General features: G+C 29.5%; 1 protein-coding gene across 5 annotated transcripts in view; it reads right to left on the reverse strand.

Moving 5' to 3' along the window:
- LOC141452946 (choline-phosphate cytidylyltransferase A-like) overlaps positions 1 to 21298 on the reverse strand; it is a 29594-nt gene extending 8296 nt beyond the window's left edge. For 2 of the 5 annotated variants that reach the window (XM_074125550.1, XM_074125554.1), the window contains exons 1-8: positions 21076 to 21298; positions 20592 to 20674; positions 10681 to 10792; positions 4931 to 5047; positions 2510 to 2661; positions 629 to 850; positions 365 to 532; positions 180 to 283 (exon numbers count right to left, since the gene is read on the reverse strand). In XM_074125550.1, the coding sequence (XP_073981651.1) occupies positions 180 to 283; positions 365 to 532; positions 629 to 850; positions 2510 to 2661; positions 4931 to 5047; positions 10681 to 10792; positions 20592 to 20663 (947 nt within the window). In that variant the 5' untranslated portion in view covers positions 20664 to 20674; positions 21076 to 21298. Of the gene's footprint in view, positions 1 to 179; positions 284 to 364; positions 533 to 628; positions 851 to 2509; positions 2662 to 4930; positions 5048 to 10680; positions 10793 to 13476; positions 14204 to 20591; positions 20675 to 20764 lie in introns of those variants that run through there. The other 3 variants (XM_074125551.1, XM_074125552.1, XM_074125553.1) reach the window with 3 other exon arrangements.
- Positions 21299 to 22279: the final 981 nt, after the last annotated feature.

Raw genomic sequence — 22279 nt, forward strand, 5'->3', positions numbered from 1 at the left:
ACTAAAAAAAAAAAAAGAAGCAGCGAATAGGGTAGAATAAAAAGAACTTGCAACATGCTTAAGTAAAATGAAAGTTAAAAGAAAATAGAAAGCTAGAAATAGTTAGAAATGGTAGCCAAATTGAAAGGATGAACAGAAAAAAACTTATATCTCCAGGATGTAAAACATAATGCAAGTACCTTGTTGCATCTTCATTACTTGATGGACTGCTTTCCCTTCGTGGACTTGAAGGTGGTGAAAACGCTTGCATTAGTCTTCCTTTACTTTCACTCCATATATGCGACTAAAAAATTAGAAATAAAATATTCAATAAAAATTAATAATAAAAATTTTCTAATAAATCTCTTAAATTATATTAAATTACCAAACGGCCATCTCTGCCAAATAGTAATAGGAATGCATCTATAAAGTCTCTTGATTTTTCTTCCCACTTTTGAAGCATATCAAATCTCTTCTCACCTATATTTTCCATAACTTTTTTACTTTTATCTTTTAATTCTTCCATTTTATTTTGTAACCTAAATTTTTTCTCCTATAATAATTAAAATGAATTAATTATACAATAAATGTATGGGAAGAAAATTTAAATCACAGTAAAAGAAGAACTTTAGTAAGATTAAAAACATACACTAAGAAATGAAACATTGAGTTCTTTTGCACTGTAGCCACGTGCCAGATTTCGCCTCACATAAATATCGTAATCTCTTACTATTCTAGCAACTAAATCAGAGGTAGACACCCCTTCTGTACGTTCTGTTGCCGCAAACATTCCTCGTTCTTTTAATTCCGCATAAACATCGTCGCCACTATCCGACATGTAAGGGATTTCATCGTGCGCTACGAAATCTATCTAAAATTATATAAATAAATCATCTCAATATGTATTTGTAAACAATCAATTTTCCAAAATTAAGGTGTAAATTACATTAAGTTTGCAGAGTCGTGGAAAGTTCAATTGGAAAGTTTCTCTCAGTATACGGACGACTTCAGGATGAAAAGAGTGTAGGAAATATAGGGCACCTAATCAAGTCAAGTATGAGAGGCGTGCGGTCCACAAAGTTAAGATGTATTGTGGTACTGGGTTCGATTCCCGGTCTAGGCCTTGAATTTTAATTAATAGTTAAAATGAGACTTTAACAATAAAGCGTGTTTGCTATTCGCCCCCCATTAGCGACATCTAATTAGGCAGTTAAACGCAAAGCGCGAGTGAAAAACTTAGCATTACTTTACCTTACTTATTTTTAACTCATTACAAGTTTGCTATTAGACTTACATGAAAGCCAGTTTGAGCAAATGTATGCGTGATTAAGAATAAAACCTGAGACTTCAAAGGCAATAAGATTCCGTATATTGACTATTCCAGGCTAAAACGAGAGGGCTTTTGAATTTTTTTTTTTATAGGCTATTCTGATGATTAGGACCAAAAAAACAAAACAAAACAAAGCCTTTAAAATTATGTCAAAATCACTATCCAGAAACCATAGATCAGCATTTCTAGAAGGGTACTCGAGAAAAGACAGGAAAAAAATGAAAAGGAGGATTCAAATACATTAATTCATTCTTCCAAGTTCCGGTGTATAGTGTTACCGTCCAAACTTCTCATGAATACATTGTAAGTACTAAATAAACAAAATAAAAATTTCAAAAGAAATACAACGAAAAAAAATCTTTTGAGAGTTCCAAAAAGATTTAAATTTGGTTATTCTTCAGGATTTCAGTTAATTTTTTTATATCTAGTATTGCCGACTATAAATTCTTGCCAGATTAATGTTATTCTAGATAAAAAAAAAAAAAAATACTAGCTTCTATAAAACTGAATAGGCCTGAAAAAAGCACTCTAAAGGTATTCCACCCAACACTTATTTACAAATTCACGCCAACTTCCATAATCTTAATGATTAAAATAAAATCAAAGAATTAGTGGGAAAAAGCAATTTCGTATTAACTAAAGTGTTGAGCATTATGTCGAATATATTATCATTATGAAAGATGATTTTTGGTGAATATCGAGGTGCGGTCTTAAATAAAAACAACTTTTTTGCTTTATACCAACGTTTCGGTAATTTTTACTACCTTCTTCAGGGTCTGTACAAAAGGAATATTACACTAATAAATTTTATCTATTTAATTTTATGTTGTAGAAATAATTTTTATTTTATTTATTTTTTGTATTTTTTATTATTTCAATTTTATCTATATTAGTGTAATATTCCTTTTGTACAGACCCTGAAGAAGGTAGTAATTACCGAAACGTTGGTATAAAGCAAAAAAGTTGTTTTTATTTAAGACCGCACCTCGATATTCACCAAAAATCATCTATCAACAACGGTCGAAAAAACCAGAACCATCATTATGAAAGATTTTCAAAGATTGTTAGGAGGAACTGAAAGTTGTTCAACTCTATATTATGGATACATGCAAACACATTTATTATTTATATTAATTAAATAAATAACACACGCAGTTATATATTTTCTTTAAAAGGAAAGAAAATAAAAATAGAGCTTACTTTATGTTTATTGATGAACTCATCATCAAGCTGCCAGGGGGCATCTCTGATGACTTCATCAACATATCTGCAGTGACGAACCGCTTCATATCTTTCATCACCTGTCATCACAGTACGACCTTTTTTCGAATGGGTCAGTTCATCGCTGCATACTGAAAATTAATAAAGAATCAAGATCTTGATGTGAGTTATACTTGAATTCCTTGTTTTTACTTTTATTTACGAATATAAGCTATTACAGTTTTTGTACAAATAATAAAATTCTTAAATTTTATTTATGCTTGATCTCAAAAAATTCCATATACGTAAATATGGATACCATATAAGTACATATGAAACTATGAACTGTTTCAATATGACATATGTAATGCAGTCCTAAAGGAGACCAGCCTCTAACTCTTCCTTTAGTGAATCGACAGATTTGGGTCCACTATCTCATCTTATTTAGATGCCGTCTGTGTTTTACTCCTTCCACACTCAAGCAATAGTGCAGAAATCTCTTTCACTAGTACGAAAAATCACTTGCTTCGCTTTGGATCTTGGAAAATCCGTTTCCTCTAAGACAAAATACGTTCTAGCTTTCTCGTAGCGCCCCCGCTAGCTCTAGCAACGCTGAACTATTATGCTTTAAACTTCTAATATTCCTTCCAACAAACAGCTTAACCGAAGTCTCTCCTGAAATGCTATGTGGTGTCCGCCTGTACGAGGGAAAAAATTAAAGCAGCTCCTGGCCATGTTTTCTTCATGGACATATTGATTTCAAGGCCTGTAAATTCCTCTCCTTGTGTCCATTGGTCGAGAATGATACTTATATTCATTTTAGTAAACAGCACGTTTTTCTTTCCTACTTGAGAATGAAGAAAATTTGATTGGCAGGATGAATTCCAACGATCATGATGATGCATTCCTCTGGTCAAAATTCAGTGTAATTTAGAGCTTTATCTGGGGAGTTATTATCTTTATTATATTTTTTTTTTATATTTTTTTAAACTTTTAATATTATTGGGTGAAAGTTCTATAATGTATAATACTCCATAATGTATTGTCCATAATGTCACACATATTTTTTTATATCATTAAAACAATTAGTTCCAAAATTTCAAATTAGTTTCAATTATTAACTTAAATAAATATGGATACACAAAAGGTAGGTCTATACATAACGATTTTTGAAATATATACGAATAATTTATTGCAGCAGCCTTGAAAGTGATGAGGGACAGATGAGAAGGCTAAGAGAGGGGATAAGAACCAATAATGGATCTTAAAATAAGTAACTATTAGAGTTTATTTAAGTTATATAATATCCAAAGGAAAATATGTACACCACATTAGTAATTTTTAAAGTCAATTCTGCATTCTATTCCATCACTGCGTAAATAAATTAAATAGTTTATTTGTAATCTATCTGGTTAAGTAGCTATTCATTAACAAATAGGAAGGACTGTTGGACTAGAGAGTCGGAATCGTGATGAGGATGTTGAGGATACTCTGTAGATCATATCACTATCTAGGTAATTGCTCTCGTTTCGCTGACATAACTTTTTTCCTGGAAGTATACTCCCAAGGGCGTATTAGCGTTGTAGGAGAACTTATGAATTTGTAGACAGACCCGTTAGTGAAGGCTGGGGAAAGACCTCTATTAGAAAAAGACGGATTGGGTATGGTGATGTAAGAGTCTAATTAGCACAAGTAAGCGACCTTAGGCAATCCTTTATACTAAATCAATAATATTAATAAGTAAATTACTTTGAAAATTACAAATAACTGTGTATAATAAATAACTAATATTAATAATTAACATTCCTGTAGAATGTTACTGCTGCATGTATAAAAAGTATCTAATTCAAACTTGGAGTTGATTATTTAAGCAGATGATTGTTTCTAAATAATTTGATGTTACACATATAAAAAGCTTGCTATTGGTTCTTAAATGTGTAAAAACGTAAAATAGTATTATCAGTAAAAAACTTAAATAAATATGAGATATGAGCCGTTCATTGCACAAATCGATTAACTCCTCTTTTTAAAATATCTTAAATTTAACTGTCAAAGAACTTGGCGCAGTCATAGCTTTTTATATTTACAATAAATTTCTCAAGTAATAAAGGTTAACACCATTAAACGCAAAAATTTTGTTTGGCCATTGAATAAATAAATAAATTTTTTCAGAAGCCCATTTTGATTAACTCCTATCCCAATGTAAATCGTAACAATAATTCAACTCAAATTCAGTAACAGGCGTTCAATGATACTCGTAACAGATAATTTATTTGAATTTATATAATTTAAAAAAATGTACTTTATTTCAAAACATTACTCAATTTTTTTTGTTTTATGGAATCAATCGAGTTGTACAGTGAACGGGCCCATAATCAATAGTTTCTTAAGGGAAAATTAAAAATTGAACGAAATACTAACCACCTACTATGAGATATACATTAGGAAAAATATTTTTTGCTTGCATCAATTGCCTTGCGTGTCCCTGATGAAACAAATCATAAATACCATCTGCGTACACTCTTATCCTTCGGGAGGCTGAAATTTGAACAAAATCAAATTATAAACAAATACTGGAGAAAATAAAGATTATTACAGAAAATTTAGTTGGGTTCACGTTGTAGGACAATATAGATGATTTTATCCGTCGAAAACACGCAGTTTTTCCTGTTATTGACAGTTTTCAAATTTTCAACCATTATCAGAAGTAGAATCATCATCAAATTGGTTTAATGAGAACTTCCATAACGATTCCATATTCGCTGACTCTATGATAGTAACTGGAAAAACATACGTCCTTCGACGTATAAAATCCAAGAGAAATGGTTGCATCGAATTTAATTTGAATTCGGAAATTTTTGACTAAAATTAATTTCATTTATTGATTAGATTAAAAATAGTTGGATTAATTACCTTGAAGTTAAACACTATCAAAAGAAACAAAATCTTTCAAATTAAATTCGAAAAATTTTGTCCACGAAATCTAACTTGGTAGTTAGACGTAAAGCCCGCCTGAAAAAATAGGCATTACTTTACTTTTACTTCACTTTTTTTTTTTTTAATTATAAGAATCACAAATCTGGCTTAAGACCCACCCAAGACTATCTCTTGCAGCAATTAATTATTAAATCAGGATAAGTAAACTGTCTAATTTTGTCCAAACTTAAGTTTTTTTTCCTAACAATTCTATGGTGAGAGGTTACAACTATTGGACTTTACAATTGGAAAAGAGAGCTTTTGTCTTTTTTTGAAAAACAATTGGAAGAGAGAGAATATTATTGTACAGTCACTGAAAAACAATGATTTCCTACACAAATTTCACAAGATTTCAGTAAATCCTCTTTTAACGTACCAGAAAATACAAATAAATTACATCATAATCCAACTCTACAATACGAATATTTAATCATAGCAGAAATAATGATCACCTGGCTTACTTCCAACCAATTTTTAAGAATATGTTTTGAGGATAGATAATCTACAGTACTTCTTCTTTCTGAAATATCTGTTCAAGTAAAACTTATTTATGAATAAGAATCTTTATGTTCAAATTCTGTTCCAATTATTTCAAAATTTACTTTTTGTAGCCCTAATAAAACGAATATCACAAAATATTAACTTTAAAAAAAGCCTACAAATTCCGAAACCATTCAGAGATACAAAAAAACATTCTTGTCTTAGACGGATAAAATATAAAAAAAAGGTGAGGTTCAAAGTTCAAATGCTATATTATTCTGGCGCCTAGGATCGTATCACTTACCACAAATATACTAAAATGAAATTTCATGGGGAAATTTTGAAATAATAACTATAGAAGAACATGAACACAATGGTATACCTGTTTTCCCAGTAAATCCAGTAAATACATGGCACCGTTTTAAGAAAAAATGTATATATTAAAAAAAATTAAAAATACAGCAAAGACATTAAGTAAAGTGGTAATCTTAGTTGTGCCGCAGTAGACACTTTGGACTACGGTGGTGGAGGCTTAATGGCCAACCAGATGATCTTATAGAAAGGTACGTCTAGATAATAGATTTTTACCAAAATTCTAATGTTGCGTCCCCTGAATACACCAACAAAATAGATTTGGAGAGAGTGTGTCTCTATTGTAAAAACCCAGTTTCCTTCTAAGATAACACCAAAATGTGTACTATATCCATTGAGTTATCCTCTAAAGTTGTAAAATAAAGAGTAAAAAACTTTAATTTGACGTAAAAATTATATCTAAAAATGATCATACTTCAGGATCTGGAATGATTAGGTTTCATTAAAATAAATTTTTAATCAATGCTAATAATAAATAAAATAAATGAGTATTGATAGTATCAATCAGAATATGACTCGCAAAATGGTAAAATTCCAAATATATGAGTCTGGTTGTATTAATAAAAAGAATATCATATTATCTATAAAAAAAATTGCTATCTGATTGGTTACAATTATCACTAGATTCGCCATCACCATTGAAGAAAACATAACGGGTAATAAAAACTTTTCATGTATTTGGATGAATTGTAAGCTGTAAACTTATGTATTTGGAAAAAGTGTGGTGAAAAACTTATATGATCTTGTCTGCAATTGTTGCAATTATAGATGACAAATTTTCTTCCAAAGAGTTATGGCATTATTGGTGCCAATATTAAATATCATAAAATAAATAACGAAACATTTTAATTATTTATAAAGTTTAAAATTAAAGCAGTTGATGATTTATTGAAGAAGATATTAAAATAACAATTAATACAAAAATTAAATAATACTGGTCACACTTTCACATACCAGTAATTATTTTATTTTAACCTATAAAATATTCCTTGTCGTCTATTTTTGGGTCAAGTTTACTGCTTTGTGAAAAATAATAAAGATTGCGAAGGGATCACTCAGTGGTAGGCGAATTCTAACGCGGAGATCACGGGTTCGAATCCAAGTTGCTGGCCCTTAGATTTTCTTTATCTAGGAGCTTGTTACAGCTCACTATTCTGGTCTAGTGTTGTCTGTAACGAGATAACACTATCTGTCCAGGTGGCCGGCAATGCACTGTAAAAAGCTTAGATGACCTCAGATGTTGATGTGCCTAAATATACATATTGTATATATATGTATGTGTGTGTTTGTATAGTTTGGCATTTACTCCACCACGAGCGTTTCAAACATATGTCTAGAGGTTATTTTTTTTCCGCGCCGAGGATCGATTTCTGATGCTAGGCTTTTGACCCCAGTGATCGAACTGTCTTTTAGCAAACAATCCCTTAACAATAGTGATGTACTATCACTTCAATAAAAATATTTATCACTTTTTGAGATTTTCCCAAAAATGGCACCGATTTTCTTTAAAACTTTATATTTACCCATCAGGATATTGTTGGTCTATAACTTTTATTTGAAATATAATTTTTGAAAATTAAATTAAGGGTACTTGTAGAAGGGGGAAGTGGTTAAGCTTTTTTTTTTAATAAAGAGATGGTTAAATGAGTTGTTGAAATTTCCATCAAAGAGATTCCCACCACCATCATACATTTAATTTTAATGGTTCATTATTTATTTTTTGATATTTTGATACTTAATGGCATCTGAGGTGTGCCATAAATCTTTGGAAGAAAAATTTTTCTTCCATAATTGCAACAATTGTAGACAAGAAAATCATTTTAGTTTTCCACCAGACTTTTCCCAATTACATAAATAAGTATAATTTCACAAAATATAATTTATTTTTTTAAGATTTTGACGAAAATATATTCGAAAATTGATTGTCTCAACAATTTCAAGCAGTACACAAATGTAGATACACTGATACACTTATTTGATTACTTTAATATGGCTCTCTGAGAAGGGTCGGAGGTTGGTACCTTCTAACTAAGCAGTTTTACCATCTAGATAATATTAGTAAGAATAAAATATGTTTTAAAATACGAAGTTGGGAAAAATTTAATAAGTTAGAACTTCAAGCACAGTAATTAGTGGAAGCTGCCTGACGGCCCATATTAGATTTTTGTAATTATTATTTTAATATGTTTAATTTAAAAAATGAAAAAATAATATAATGTATAAATTTTATTCTGAAGGAAAAGAAATGAATTTGCTCAACTTGCTCAATAAATAATGTTACTATATGAATATCAGAAAATTATTTTCTATATAAAAAATAAAATAAAATAAAACCCAAATGAATAAAAGGAAGTAATGCTAAAAAAAGGGAAAGCTGTAATTATGAATGTTACAAAAACATCGTTATTGATCCATCAATCTATCTTTCCGTCTATTCTCCCAAACCTTCATTTTCCTCTCTTCTCTTCTTCTAACATCTCACTCTTTCTCTCACCCCCCTCTTTCTCTGTATGTTAAGAGTTGGAGTTTGCCTTTGGGTTATTTCCTCAGTTGAGTGTATAGTGTGACTATTAAAGATAACTGGATTGATTGTAGTTAGACTGGGATACCCGGAAAGTTGCCAAGATCCTTGAAAAAGTGGCTAGCAGCACACTTCCCTCTTGGAAGGGGGTGCCCATGATATATATCTTTTAAAATATTGTATAGATAAATTTTACCCAAATATTCTCAATTTGTAAATAGATTTTTTTTTAAAAGTTATTCTAAAAAAAAAAATTTTTTTTAATAGTATGTGTAATTTTATTTTAAATAGAATTTTAATAATTAAATATGGTAATTCTATCTTTTTCCTCACAAATAATTCCAAGTATATTATATTTTAACTTTGATAAAACTCTATGTTTAGATTAGGTGTGATGGTTTATGAGATAACCGCTAACAGTTTACTTTTTGTTTCATCACAGGCACACTTTTATGATACAAAAACAGAAAAAAAAAAAAAAATGGAAAGCTTCTATACAACAGTGCAATGATTAAATTTGAAATACGAAATATTAAATTTTTATCAATATTTGAAATTTAAATAGAAGTTTTGTTCTGTTAATCCACACATAAAAACTTTTTCCCCACTACATAGAAACAAATAAATATAATTTTGGTGTAAAAACTGTATAAAATTAGAAATTCACACGTTAAATTGTATAGCAATGTGAAGAGAATCGCGTTAATGTATTTATCAAAAAGATTGGAAATAAACGATTTCACTTTTTAAATTAATATTTGCACATCACTTCTGGTGTTATGAAATAAAAAAAAAAAAATTGACGTATTGTAAACAATGAGGAAAAAATATTGGTAACTTTATTTAAAAAAACACTAAACTTGAATTATTACTGAAATAATTCTTTCATTTAATACAGTTTACATAATAATTTTTGTTTTTAGAAACGTAGTATTTTTATTTTTACTTATTTATTTATTTTTAAACAGAGAAATAATAATTTGTTTCAATATTATACGTTTTCACAACAATAAAATGGTACTATTGAATGAAACATAACATTGCAGATCTCTCATAATATCATTAAAGTCATTGTTCTATGAAAATAAAACACAAGTTTAAAACCCAAGAGTTAGGCCTAACATACGTAATTCTGAAGTTCAAAAGAAACCTACCTAGAACATTACAGAAAACTCGAAAACAACTGACTGAGTTTAGATTCTCTTCTGGTGAACTAATATCAGTTACTACTCGGAATTCACATTCGACACTCGAACATATATGCAGGTGTTTAAACATAACAAGAGATTTTAAAACTAATTTTCAAAGCCGTTTTTTTTTTAAATTAAATATTCCTCGGTTTTGGTAAACCATATAAAGGAAATTTGCTGCTTTTTAAGGATGCGCCATTGCTGATATAACGTTGTAAAGAAACAATTCTTTTCCCATTTCGTACAAATGACGAGAAATCAATTGCGTGTCTCTTTTATTTTCCCTTGAGTTAAAATTAGGAAAGGTACTGCTCAGACACTCTGAAAAATTAATGCTGTTTGGCGCACCGATAATGAAAGCTTTTATGCTTTTAATAAACGTATATATACATATATATTAAGCTTACATATACGCTTATAATGTTAAAAACCTTGATATAATATATATAAATTAAAATTAGCTTTAAATTCTTTAATATAAATTGTCCTGTCACTATTTACTTATGAAAAGTAAATGAAATAAAATTTTAAATGGATAATAGACACTCTTCTCTTACATACAGTTGGCAAATCAGAACGCTTGACAAAAGTAAAGTTGGTATTTTACAACTATATTATAATGAAAACATTACCTCTTCCGGATTTGGCTGTTTTAAAGGTAAACCGCTGCGTATAATCACACTGTTCTCTTTCTAAAATAGCCTCAGCTTCATCACTGAAAGGTGCTGGCCGGGTATGCGAAGACTGAAAATGAAATTTAATATTTTAACATTTTTATAAATAACAAAGTAAATCAAATCAATATAAATTATATCATATTAAATTACAAAAATATTATAAAAAAATAAAAACAAAACCAAGCGTTTCACCCCGAAGTTAATTTTAACAAAATTACCAAAAATTATTTAACAGAAACATTATATTTGCAGCTTAAATGCATTATATTTCGCAGAAAGATAAAGAGAATAGTCAAATATAAAACTGATAAGTATCAGTTATTGAAGAAATATAAATTGGCAACATCGGTTCATTCATCAAATCTTAACCGATTAAAACTATTATGTAAAGTTTTTTTCTTAATTCATTCATTAGTACAAAAGGGGAAATCCCAATACGTCAATATCAATAGAATTGTTAGAAATGATATTTAGTAATATTTAAAACAAAATATTAAATATTTATGGGAAATACATAATTCTATCCATTACAAAAAATACTGTTTCTAGGTATAAATAATTTATAGTGAGAGAAAATAAGAAGCAATTATTAAAACATTTGTGCTCAGTTACAATAGTCATTGCAATTTACTTGCATTTGTAACACAAACATCAAACGAAATTCTCTGCGACGAAATTTCAGCTTGGGAGTAAATTAACATCACTTGGCGCAAGATAACCTTCTAGATCTGTTGAAGTGGCACTCATGTAGTTGGAAATATTTAGTGAATGCTTGACACAAATTCAGCAGAGCCATTCTAGAAAGCTGGTCTGGTTTTTCAGTCTCTTTGCCGGCAAATGATACTATAGCAAGAATGTAAGTAGGGATCTTTTCAATCTTTCTATAAACTTTAAGACAGCGTATTTCCATCTTTCTTTTAAAGAATCTCTATTAACACCAAATGTAGCCTGAAGATCTTTTATCATTTTAAGATTAAAGGAAATACGTCAATTTAAAATATTTTGTGTTGCATGTTAATATTTCCGGTTACTAGAATGCATCTCTTCTAAGTTTCGTACAAATGACGAGAAATCAATTGCGTGTCTCTTTTTTTCCCCTTGAGTTAAAATTAGGAAAGGCACTGCTCAGACACTCTGAAAAATTAATGCTGTTTGGCGCACCGATAATGAAAGCTTTTATGCTTTTAATAAACGTATATATATGTACATATATATTAAGCTTACATATACGCTTATAATGTTAAAAACCTTGATATAATACTCGTACATATATCGATAAAAACCTACCCACAGCCATCGATGTGCCAAGAAATATGATCTAACTGGAAGACAACATAGTAGGGCAGTATTTTAACGAAAAAATCTGGTTTATCATTAGCCCAATTTTTAAGGACGATCTCGGGTTTCTGACTTTGTGAAATTTAATGAAAGGTGAAATTCTGAGCACTAATCTTCAAATATTAGTATTATCAAATATTACAATAGTACAATGTATAAGTCTCAAATGGTGAGGGTTCGAATTTGCCATTGATTAGCCTGAATGGTCTACTATGATGGCGACGGTCTATCGTAATATTTTTGAGGTTAGTGTTCTTATTGCTAGATTTACTTAATTTACTTCAATTCAAAATAAATATACACATGATTCAACGATTTACTTATATATATAAAAGACAAATAGACAAGGATATTTATAATCGGATGCAGGGATCTTGCAACGTGTACTAGGAAAAAGAAAAGAAATAATAATAATGACAACAAAATATAGCTCTATAATCAGCTATACAGTTATTTATTTTGGCATTATTTCTGAAATGGAGCACGTATTTGGAAAGACAAAAACTAATATCAGGTCGCGAAAATAACTAGAAGTTTACAAATGGAATAAAATATGAGTCAGGTGTATAAAACACTAAGAGAGGCCTGAAAAATAAAAGCATTGTGGAGATTTAAACGCATTAAAAAGAATTTCACAAAACAAAGTAAAAAATGTTAGAACAGGAGGTAAATGAAGAACAAGACCAAGAGAAATTAGGAAGAAATATTAGACCAATAAAGGAAAAAAATTTATGAACAAAATACAGACAATGGCCCAAGATCAGGAAAGATAGAAGATATGATTGAGAGCTAATCAAACGACGTTGCAATGACAAAGGGTTTTTGGAAAAAGAAGATTTTTCTCGATGTGCGATATCCAGAAATAGAAGATGTACAAATTGTTACATTCTAATTGCTTAGCCTGTACCAATAAAATAAAATAAAATATAAAAACTTGGATAAGATAAAAATTATAAAAACTTCGATAAGTTAAAAAGCTTTAATTTTTAGAATTTTGACTGTATCAGAATGTATAAGAAAAAAAAGTATGTATTCAAAAACTATTCTGCAAGCAAAAATGTTACCGGCTACTATTAGTAAATTGATAATATTAAATTATTTAATACAATTAATATAAACATAGTTCGTTTTATTGTATATTAATTTTTAGTTGTTTTTAAAATATTGTATGTTTTACTATAAAATTATTTGCTTCATTATAAAAAGGTAAAAAGTAGTCTTCTATATTGTTAAAAAAGTTACTATTGGTCTTGTAGAAGCTTAGTTTCCCTAAAAATAGATTCTTTTTCTTAAAAAAACCACGTAGAACATTTAGTAAATTACTTCCTTCTTTAAATGGCAAATACACTGATAAAAAGGTTCTAAGTTATTCAGCATATATGTTCTATAAAAAAAAAACATTAAACCACTTACTAATTGTTGAACAGGCATAAAATGACTCCCTTGACAATCGTGCTTACTTCAAACAAAGTATACAAATGTATAAGCACAAGTAAATATACTCCTAGATACGTATTTTTAGTAGGAAAAACAAAAACAAAACAAAAAAAACACTAGTGCATTTTATGTGAATAACGAAAACACAGAAATGAAGCAATACAAATAAAAAGATACTTTATAAAAATTTATCATTAATTCCATCAGATTTCAATTGCTTACTGACTTTATTTACATTATTTTTACAGACACATCACGCCACTTTTTAAAAATGAATGTACAAGTGTTTTTGACTCATTCAAAACTGTTCTCGTAATCTAACAATACCTTGAAAATTAGACTCAACTATTGTATAGTATACGAATTATTTAAAAGTTTATTAGATAATCAAAATATATTTTACAAACAAACAATTATCTTAAAACTGTTTTTAATTGAAGATTGTCCCTTCCTTGATCCCCTCAATGATAATATTTGGAATTATTTTTGGAATTGTTAAAGATTTTTATTTATATAAATTTTTTTAAACTTACAGCTTACAATATTTTTTTTATCACTAGATAAATGAACCAAAATCAGTTATTAAAAAAATCATTTTATAGCTGAAGTTCAGGAATGGAGAAATGGGATATAGCGACAAAATTATATCTGTCCCCTGTAAACAAAATGTTCAACTAAGACTTTAAAAAGATAGGAAAACAATCCTCCAGAGGACCTCAAAGCTACTGTTTCCGGCAGAAACCAATGAATTTAGATATGTATGCAAAATGATCTGAAATAAAGTTAATAAATTAACTTTAGTAGAAGTAAAAAAAAAAAAAGTATTTCTAATTGATTGTTTCAGAAGGGCTATACGCTCACGCTCAACTACCGATCTGACGAAAGATATCTGTACTCAAAATATCAGTTTCTTGCTCTTGAATAAATAGAGATCCTCTGCTGCACTTATCTTCCCCGGATATTTTTAAAGAATAATTTAATTTGTATTAGAACTGCAATCATCGTCGGAATATATTGTTGCTTAATCTTTTTTATCTCCAAGAATTATTATTTCCATTAAAAATATCTGATGTGAGATATTAAACGAAGAATCATTTGATCGTATACACTCTACTTCACAACAGCAATTACCGATTTATGGATTCTGACTGAGATATTCTGTCCATGAAAACACACACAAAGTAGAAAAAAAAAAGGCAAAGTAAAAATCATTCTCGTCACTACACAGATCCTCTAATCAGACTTTAATATTCATTAATATGGATTGTAAAAATTTATAGTTTAAAACTTTAAACTATAAGTGTGGTGAACAATAAACTATAAGTGGTTATCTTAAAAAACTGTGAAGGAAACGTCTTTACTTCGTATATAAATAAGCTTAAATGACTTGAAATATTTTTTTTTTTTTTAATAATTTAAGGCGCGTCAACATCTGAGGACTCCGGACAATGTTCTCTCGTTACAGACAACACTATCCATCATCGGTCAGTAAAAAGTTTCTAGGAAGAGAAAATCTAAGGGCCAGCAGCTGGATTCGAACCCGCGTGGGAAGGTAATAATAAAATTATAAATAAATATATTTATTGTTTTTTAAAAATCAGTTTTTCTTTCTATCCTTGCATAAAAGTTGAATAACTATTGTAGTTAGAAAGAAAGTTATATAATACAAACAGAAGCCCTAATGAAATAAATACTTCCGTTAATCGATACTATTCATCTATAACTTACGACCTCTATTTTTAACAAAACTCATAAATATAAGAACTTTGAAAATATCCCTGCATTAGTTTTTTTTTTAATTAAAGACGTTTTAATGATAAGGGTCATTGGCGCCCAAACATTTCAGTGAATGTTGCCCTCCGGATAGACATTATCGATTAGGAACTGGAGGTTCAACAGGAAATCTAAGAGTGCCAGTTGTAATTTAATGCAAAACACACACTAAAAAAAAAACTTAAAAAAAAACAAATAAAAACCTCATTTAGAGGACTTCAAAAGTATAGTTCCGAGAATAACTTAATTTAGAAAATTTGATGTGATCTCAATCGCCCCTCTCACCAGTTGTAAGAAAAAGAAAATCGAATATTTAATTATTTTTACTAGAGATTATACCTAGTTTTCTCTTAGGGAATACACAATTATCATTTGCCAGTAAAAAATAAAGTAACGCCTATTTTTTCAGGAAGGCTTTTCGTCCAACTACCAAAGACGGAGGCGACTAACAAACGTACTTTACTATCAAGTTCTCATATGAAACATTAAATAATGTCCATTGCCTATACCGGGAATCGAACCAAATACCTCAATACATAGCTATTGTTGTGCTTTCATTTGGTAGTATTTGAGGCAATTAAAAGTTGAATGACTAAACTCAGGTCGATTTCAAGTTCCACAGGCTAAAGCATGAAATATGTATCACAGTTTTTGGTAGGTATTATTACCTAAGTAGCTGGCTGTCAGATTTTCCTTTTCTTCAGTTCAGTAGTTTCTTTAGATCATTGTCCCAGTAACTTGTTAGAAATGAGATAACAATGTTCAGAGGACCGTTGTGCTGCACTAAGGAGGCTTCAGGAGCCAATGAACTTAAATGTTGTTGCGCCTTAAGTTTTCAAAAAACTCTTTGTATAAGCTCCTCCGTACTAAGATAAACGTTGATTAATATCAAACAAACTTAACACCTTATGCAACTTTCAGATCATTTTTTTTGAAACTGATTACCAAATATTCCCAATTTTTGCCCAAATTCAAGTCCTTTACGGAAGACTTTTGTTGATCAGATTGACAACTGATAAGAATCCTCATGTTCATCTAGATCGTTTTCAGATAATATAAATTGTTCATCCGCCAAAAAATCCCGCAACGCTTGAAGTTACCCTAATCTACTGCAGGACTGTAGTGACAAGGAGAAGAGAAAAGCGCTTTAAAATAAAACAAATAATGTAATAAATTAAAGAGGGTTAAATGTTAAAGATACCACTTTACCCAATGGTTTTTTTTAATTTTGTTGAGATTTTCTCCAGTGGTTTAAAAGATTTTCGTTGACATTTTTATGGTGAGTTTGGTGAAGTGGTTGTAAGTGCAAATAGGTAGTAATTAAGAAAATCACCATTTCCAATTCTACGTAATGCTTCTTTTTATTAGTTCGAAAAATGTAATAGTAAAAAAAATCTTCAATTTTGTAACCTACAAGGTGGATTCAAATTTGTTTTTACATTAGTCATCGTACAATTTAAGCTCTAAAGTAGGTTTTACACCGCATGATGAATGGAACCGTGGTAACAAAAGAACGATACACATTATAATAACTGTCGAACAATCGATTAAAACTTATAATTTTTTGCACATATACCCCGTAAAGATTCTTGCTAATTTTCGTTTTTGAATTCGCAAACAAATTCAAGCACCAGAATCTGAGGGAGAGAAATTTCTAGAAGTCAAATTTTCTGATTAAGGGTAATCCAAAACTATTTTTCGATGAAAACATGAAAAGTTTGACAAACGCAATACTTTCTTTTTGCCAGTTGTAAAAAAAAAACATCAATTAAAATTAAAGAAATTAAAAAACATCAAATTCTGCAAGAATTTTAGATAATGACTATATGGGATTTTTTGTTAACACACCAAAGGAAAACAAATTTTTGATTATTTTTTTTTACAATCTGCAGACAAAAATTATAGTTTAAACAAATGCATGGAATTTATAAAATTCACTGCAAAGCCTTAAAGTTTTATTTTCATTAAAATGAAACAGACAAGCGACAGTGGACAGAGTGTTCGTTCGGAAATTATCCCCACCACATATAGCTTAAAGTGTCCTAAACTACATAATGAGCTCTGGCAGACAGCTATTGTTCAATAAAGTTTTTTTTTTTGAATTGTAAAGGATTCTCTAGAAATAACTTGTGCAAGTTACAACATTCTTAACAATCTCAAGTATGAAACAACTTTAATTGCAATGAAATTAATGATAAAATATAGGGCAAAAAATAATAGGCAAGTCAAATATTACATAATTCATCTATGATGCAATAAATAAATAAAAATTTACAAAACAAATCGTGTTATTAATTATTCGTTACTTTAGTGCCGATTAATGAATAGAAACTTTAAAATTCATCTAGGATTTTTTTATTCTTTAACGAATGCTCGTCTGTTTTTTCAACGCGAAAGAATCTACAAAAAAAAAAATCTATCTATGATAACCTTTGTCGAGCATTGTTTCCACAATTTTAAAAATGGATAACAATAATTATAATAGATAAATAATCAATTAATTAATCGAATGTTGCCTTTTAGTTATTTGTCCGACTTCACCTTTCATAAAAAAAAATGAATGTATCAATCTCAGTCAAATTTCAATCAAGTCGTTAACGAGGGTTGAAAAAGGATAATTTAATGTTCTGCTGAAATGATATAAAATAACGTATTATCTTCATCAAGGTTCTTTAGAAAAACATACCACAATAGTCGCAAACGTCTTTGATATTCTTATTTTTTTAATATTAAATTTTCATTATCCGGACATGTTCAAACAAAAAAAAAAACTTTTTAAATGCCACATGATTTTTAATGAAATGTAAACGGATGCTCACATAAATCCAGTGCTCGAAGTGTACTTGCATTCTAATTCTTACCAATTGGATTGCTTAAAATTACTTTTTATTCACATCGCTCAATTCACGCTGAATACTTACAAATCAAGAACATTAATTTTATTTACATTATCTTTGTTCCTAAGACAATTTCTTTTTATTTACAATATAGGTATCTTCAATTAATTTCTGTCACTGAATTTCGCCAATAAATCCTTCATGGCACTATTCTTTTGAAGAAGTACTTGCCAGATGGATTTCTTATGAGAAATTGACAATTATCCAGTAGTTTCAAAATAAATGTATGCAGCATTAATCAAAACTCTTCTTTAACTTTTTCATGGTATCCACCAGGCAGTTAACTATTAAGACATTGCCAGTTCTTAAAGTTGTAAATATTTTAGGTAGGATCTGATTACTTCACATAAAGCCTCCCCAAGGCACATAACAAACGCCAAATCCGCCTTTCGTTCTGAAGTCATTTTACTATGGCAATTTGTAGCCGACAACGGACAATACGCTGCTGCAGCGCATCTACCCCTTCGATTTCTCAGGGAGACCAATTAGCTTCAGTGCTGACACTAGTCATAAAACTACTAAAACATCGAAGAAAGGTAAGATTTTCAAACACAAAAATTAGTAATTATAAAAACACCAATACCTCCAAATGAAGGTCTATCGGATGGGTATGAGATGTACAATTTCTTTACTCTGTTTCGTTTAAAAAAAATAAAAACTGTTCAGAAGAATAACTACTAAACCTTACTATAAAGAATAAAGATTTGAATGGAAAACATATATATATTTTTCTTGTAAGTAAATTATGGCTACTTTCGTCCAACTAATGAATCAGTCAAACTGCAACTACTTTTTTCCTCTATAAAAGGTACATAATGGTCAACTACTGTTTTGGTAAATGATAAATATATAAAACGAAGTATAGCCTTAAATTTCTGAAATTTTCCACGCTGGATATGAAAACTTTAAAATTCAATCCTATACTTACAACTTAAACATAACAGAAAACGAATTGAATACCTTGTCCTCGAAAAAGGTGGAATACATTATGTTGTTTTATCGGAACAGAAGTTATAAATTGCACAAGTTTATTTAATGAAGTGTGTCACGTTCAAAACTTTTAAAATTCTTCTTTAATTTAAACAGGAGCTACTTTAAAATAAATTTCACCTGAGTTATCATTTATTAGAAATGTTAGAATTTCGAAGAAGAATACTTATGCACTAATTTACTGAAGCTTAAGTATCAAAATAATCATAAAAATAGAAGCAAAAACCAAAATACCAATTGGGAAGTTAACACGTTAATTTTAGTGTTATAAATTTCTACATAGAATAATAACTTTCTATTAATCCAAAACGGTAACAATTTAATTATTGTTGTTATTTTCACTGTGGAAAGTTATGACTGCATAGCAAGTTTACTCCATAAAATTTTTCTCAAGTGGGTTACATATACATGAATATAAAATAATTGTATTGAAAAAAGCACGTTTATGTTTGCGCATTAATTCCTACTTAGAAAGGGAGCGATTTCTAAAAATGTTTACTCCAATCCTACTTAGTAAAAGATATTAATTCCTCGAACATTGGCAACTGGTCCTAACTTCCCAAATTACCGTCACATGGCAGCTCATTATCATATATTTTTTATATTCATACACAATTTTAAACAATGCAATTAAGAAAAATGATTAACAATCAATGTAAAAAATAAATACAGCATTTGAGAAAATAAAAAAATTGTCCCTATTAGAAATGGGTCGAAAGGTACATAGGTTTACAAAGGATCATAGTCTTTTCATAACCAAGTTTTTGATCAATAAAAGAACGAAAAAAATTTAAAGATAGTTGTAATTAAATAGCGTTAAAAAGAAAAAGTTTTAACGGATTATTATTTCGAACAATTACCAAATCGGACTTATCAATGTAGCAGGCATTATTTTTATTAATGATTACCCTAATGGTATTTGAAATGTTTCTGAAATATATGATACAAATGCCAATTTTCTACAATTAAAATTTTAGTTGATGGATTTTGTTTTTCACAAAATCCTAATAGATAATCTCTAAACAAACACTTCTTTATTTGTGCATCCTGAGCACGTCTTTTCATTTTCCATCAATTCTAATTCTGATTAAAAATGATAAAAATTAAAAAGAAATGTAACAGGATCTACATTAAAAGGTTCGTCACTACAACGGAAACCCATCTCTAAGTTAAGATTGATTCTTTGCTGAAAACCATGAAACGCTTTAACATATTTTAATGCACAAAACTCTTGTAAACTTTCTAATCATATGATATCTTAAGAAATTGTTAATTAACTAAATAAGTAATGGACAGAAGTTAAATGAATAAATGTGAACAGCTTAGGTGAAACAAATGGAGTTTATAAACTTTCTTTTCGTGCATGCTGCAACACAACTATTTTAAGATCATATTGTTAATACTAAAATTCAAAATACAAATTATAAATACCCTGGACATTGCCAGCTGAGGTGGGATATCCGTGGTTTCGGAAGATTCTTCTCTACACCGTTTCCTTGACATCTTATTTCATGCTACAAAATAAAAGCCACCATCAATTTTCATCAAATTATGAAATATGCCGTTCGCTGATAAAATTATTTCTTAAACATGCTTAAACCGACCTATATATAACTATAACAAAAATAAAATTTTAGTAAATTTATTGAACTCCATAGTCATAAGAAGAGCATATGTACTTTCAGCCAAACAGTAAAATTTAAAAAAATATTCAAATTAAAAACACTTGATCCACTATTAATGGAAAAAGAAAAACACGATATGTCATAAATTATTATTTTTATACTAGGTGCTTCATTAAAACATGAAATATTGTTCCGTCATTTATTTGATAAGAACATGAACAAATAAGATCAACTGAAAGATAGATTATTTGAAAACTAACTGTTGAAATGAAAACACAGGATACACCTACCTCACGTTCCTATTCTTAACACGTAACTAACCAGGCTAAATATACCACGTAACTCTATGAGCAAAAAGTAATCTGGAACCGTTACTCGCATTATAACAGTGATAGTCAATAAACCTTCACCCGCTACTTGTACTCTATTGGATAGTCACATAATTAATCAATTGATAACAACAACTAAAATTTAAATATTGATGTATTTATCCCCAAAGTGATAGCACCCTTCTTTGTTCTCTATCCCAGAAGTTCAAATAAATAGATTATATATACAGAAGCAAGAAAAGGTAGAATCAGCTGGTGATCTTATTATGAGGCGGGCATTTCAATATAAATTTTTCTTTCATTTCTTTTTGAGTCTAGTACATTTTTTAAAATAGTTGAAATAAATAGTTATATTTGACTCCTTTAAATGTTTTAAAGTATATTTCCTAACAGTATCTAGCTAAACAAGACTGTTTTGAAATATAACTTCATAAAATAAAATAACTTCACAATCATAAAATAGGACAAATGATAGTGAAAACAGCAAATGTTGAATTTATTTAGAAATAGATAATACCATGATGGTTTTTCAGTATGTTGGAACCTTAAAAATCACTTCGCGATAAATTCTAGAATTGCCATCGCTTACCTTGCCAATTATCTGCAGTTTAATTATGGAACAGGCTTTCAACGCTAGGTTTTTCATCTTTGCAAAGAGGTGGAATTTCCAACAAAGTTCCCATGGCTGCAATTGAAACCAGCAACAGCCAGACAAGTCAAACGTTGTGGGTCCTCAAGCAGCTATCTAGCGGACTTCACCTCAATGCGCTGGCATCAAACCACCGCCGCATACAACACTCTAACCACAAATAATATCACATCTTCTTGGGTGAGATCCCTCAAGTTCTACCAATTCTACGGCACTGCCGAAAGATTAACGCATTCTGATGCTGACCCTTAACATGTTCTATTAATTAATGCTTATTCATTTAATTTGATGTCAATTTCTCTTAAGAAATTCGTCGATATGCTGTTTAAACAGAAGGTTCCATATCCATAATAGGTGTTAATCATTCTTTATCACAAAAATATTGAGCATAATTTAGGGCTTAAATTTTCTTTTTTTCAACAGCGTACTGTGTAACGCAGTCTAAGCTATCCGTGCTTACTGCAACGAAACAAATTGAAACACATTTATGTATATCATTTATTTTTATCTTGTTAC

This window comes from Rhodnius prolixus, unplaced genomic scaffold, assembly GCF_049639745.1.
Source record: "Rhodnius prolixus isolate KJV_2025 unplaced genomic scaffold, Rpr scaffold_3, whole genome shotgun sequence".
Lineage (NCBI taxonomy): Eukaryota > Metazoa > Arthropoda > Insecta > Hemiptera > Reduviidae > Rhodnius > Rhodnius prolixus.